The sequence below is a fragment of the Engraulis encrasicolus genome, chromosome 18, assembly GCF_034702125.1.
Source record: "Engraulis encrasicolus isolate BLACKSEA-1 chromosome 18, IST_EnEncr_1.0, whole genome shotgun sequence".
Classification (NCBI taxonomy): Eukaryota; Metazoa; Chordata; class Actinopteri; order Clupeiformes; family Engraulidae; genus Engraulis; species Engraulis encrasicolus.
The window spans coordinates 942,501-945,000 of NC_085874.1; the positions used below are offsets into that span (position 1 = coordinate 942,501).

Here is a 2,500-nt window from a genome sequence, read left to right on the forward strand (position 1 = left end):
GGGATCGGGCACAGCCTCTGATTTTTTAGAAGCTGCTGTCACTCAAACGTTGTGCTCACATGTGATTGGCGTAATACATTATAACTTAATACAGACCATATAAAACGATTCTGATGTACACATGTTCTCCCAAAATGAAGTCGGTAGTACAGAAACCACGGAAACAGCTACAACATCCAGGCGACTACAAAACAGATTCTAACTACGCACTACACTACTCCAATGAGACTTCCAATGTTAAACACAGAGCAACATAGCATTTCAAAATTGTTCTGCTGCACACAGCGGGATGTTTGTGAAATCCATGTACACACAGGCATGCGCGCGCACGCACACACGCACTCACACGCGTGCGTGTGTGTGCATTACTCTCTTTGTGAGGGCATTCCATTGACTCCCATATAACAAAACTAGCAAATGCTAAAATTGTTCCCTAACCAAAACAATCCCTAACCCTAACCTGCCAGTAAACAAATGTTTTCACCAACAACAAAACAACTGAGGAAAAGATTTAGGCTGTGAGAACCAACAAAAATATCCTCACATATGGTCCTCACATTACACATGGTGCATACACACACTGACCGAGTGTAGCCAGTATTCCGCATGCAGCCCAGACACCCAGGCTCAGTCCCACCGTTCCAGTGCCCTGCAGCACGGCTTTGGGAGAGATGAAGATCCCAGAACCGATCATTGTCCCCACGATCATGGACACAGCACTGAGCAGACCCACCTTTACACACACACACACACACACACACACACACACACACACACACACACACACACACACACACACACACACACACACACACACACACACACACACACACGTACGTTAGTGCAGTATGCACTTTGTCACTGTTGGGTTAATAATATTGATATGATTAAATAAAAACCTTGATTAAGGTCGATCCAACATGCTAATGCATTTCCCTGAGATACTGTGCATAGCCTGTGTCCCATATATGAGGCTCAAGTTGGCATTTTGAATTATGTGTACAGTATAGATTGTGAAATTTCAGAGCCCTATCTCACGCCTTTCGTAAAGTCTTCACGAAAAAAATAGATTAATTTTCGTGGTGCATTCACGTTATTGCCCGTTTTTCGTGGTAGGGCAACGAAACGCTGCCTATTCACTTGAATTGCCCCACTGCTGCTATGGTTATCCAAGCGTCTGCAGGGGCGGGGAGGGGGTGCTGACAGAACACTGCTGATACACTCGGGACTCACTAATTCGACGCCCTTTCGGTACTTACGCCTTATGTCCCCTAAACCTAAACCTAAACCTAACCCTAACCTTAACCCTACTTAACCCTAAACCTAACCCTAACCCTAACCTTAACCCTAACCTTGACCCTAAACCTAACCCTAAATTGCTTGTTTGAAATGTTTGATTACCATGTGACGGTAGGCTACCGAAAGGGCATCAAACTAGTGGGTCGCTAGGCAACAGTCGGGCAATTCAAGTGAATAGGCAGCGTTTCGTTGCCCTACCACGAAAAACGGGCAATAACGTGAATGCACCACGAAAATTAATCTTTTTTTTTCGTGAATATTTCACGAAATGAGTGAGATACGGTTGGCCAGTCTGATAATGTTTTAAGGATTTATGGGTATGTACAGTCATATGAGAATCAAATCTGCTTTGGTGATTTGAAAGGATTCAACTGCAGCAGTTTTCTCTACATTTATGGAAGGACACACATTCTATAGCGGTACATTTTATGTGAAGCAAAATATAAGGGGTTCTTTTTAACCTAGATGTTTCCATGGTAGACACCCTTAGGTTTCCAAACAAACTTATTATCAAGCTTAATCTTAAATTACTTAAAAAATATTTCAATGAAAATGAACATTTGCTTGTTTATTTTGTCAACCATGTTACAGACAAATGTTACGTCACCTATATAAAAACACTACTCATTTGAAAATGCTTTTGTACGAAAGTGCTTACGCCCACTAATAAGTATTTTTAAGTGACAAAACATACCTTTTCATAACAGCTATGTATAACAACTGTAATAACCGTCTTAGCTGATGAGTAACACAGTTGACGCTAACACAGGTTGACATTTCTGCCATTTTTAGAGTTTGGTGCTTTTATAAGCTTTATCTGTATGTTTGTATAATATAATTTCTAAATCAGGTTCTTATGAATATGTTGACAACACAGTTGACAGACATTTAACCCTTTGTAAGACCATAGAGAAGTATTGATGAATATTGAAGAGGTGAACTTAAAACTTACCAAAAGGTCTTCACATTTCCCTCCAAAGATGACATTTTATGATGCTGGTCATATGACGTACACAACATTCCCGACTTAATGTATAATTGTATAATTAAAGCATAATAGGCTTCTAAACATTTTTGTCATATTATAATAATAACAGTGAACAAATATTCGTAAATATTTTATCCAAAAATAAAAAAGGTTTTTTACATGTTAACATGAAGACTAAATCTGACATTTTGAGAATTGGACGGCATAAATAAT

At 39.7% G+C, this 2,500-nt stretch overlaps 1 protein-coding gene across 1 annotated transcript in view; it reads right to left on the bottom strand.

Moving 5' to 3' along the window:
* LOC134468322 (b(0,+)-type amino acid transporter 1-like) overlaps positions 1-2,500 on the bottom strand; it is a 33,196-nt gene that overhangs the window by 24,413 nt on the left and 6,283 nt on the right. The window contains exon 3 of the mRNA XM_063222264.1: positions 586-733. Coding sequence (XP_063078334.1) covers positions 586-733 — 148 coding nt within the window. The remainder of the gene's footprint in view (positions 1-585; positions 734-2,500) is intronic.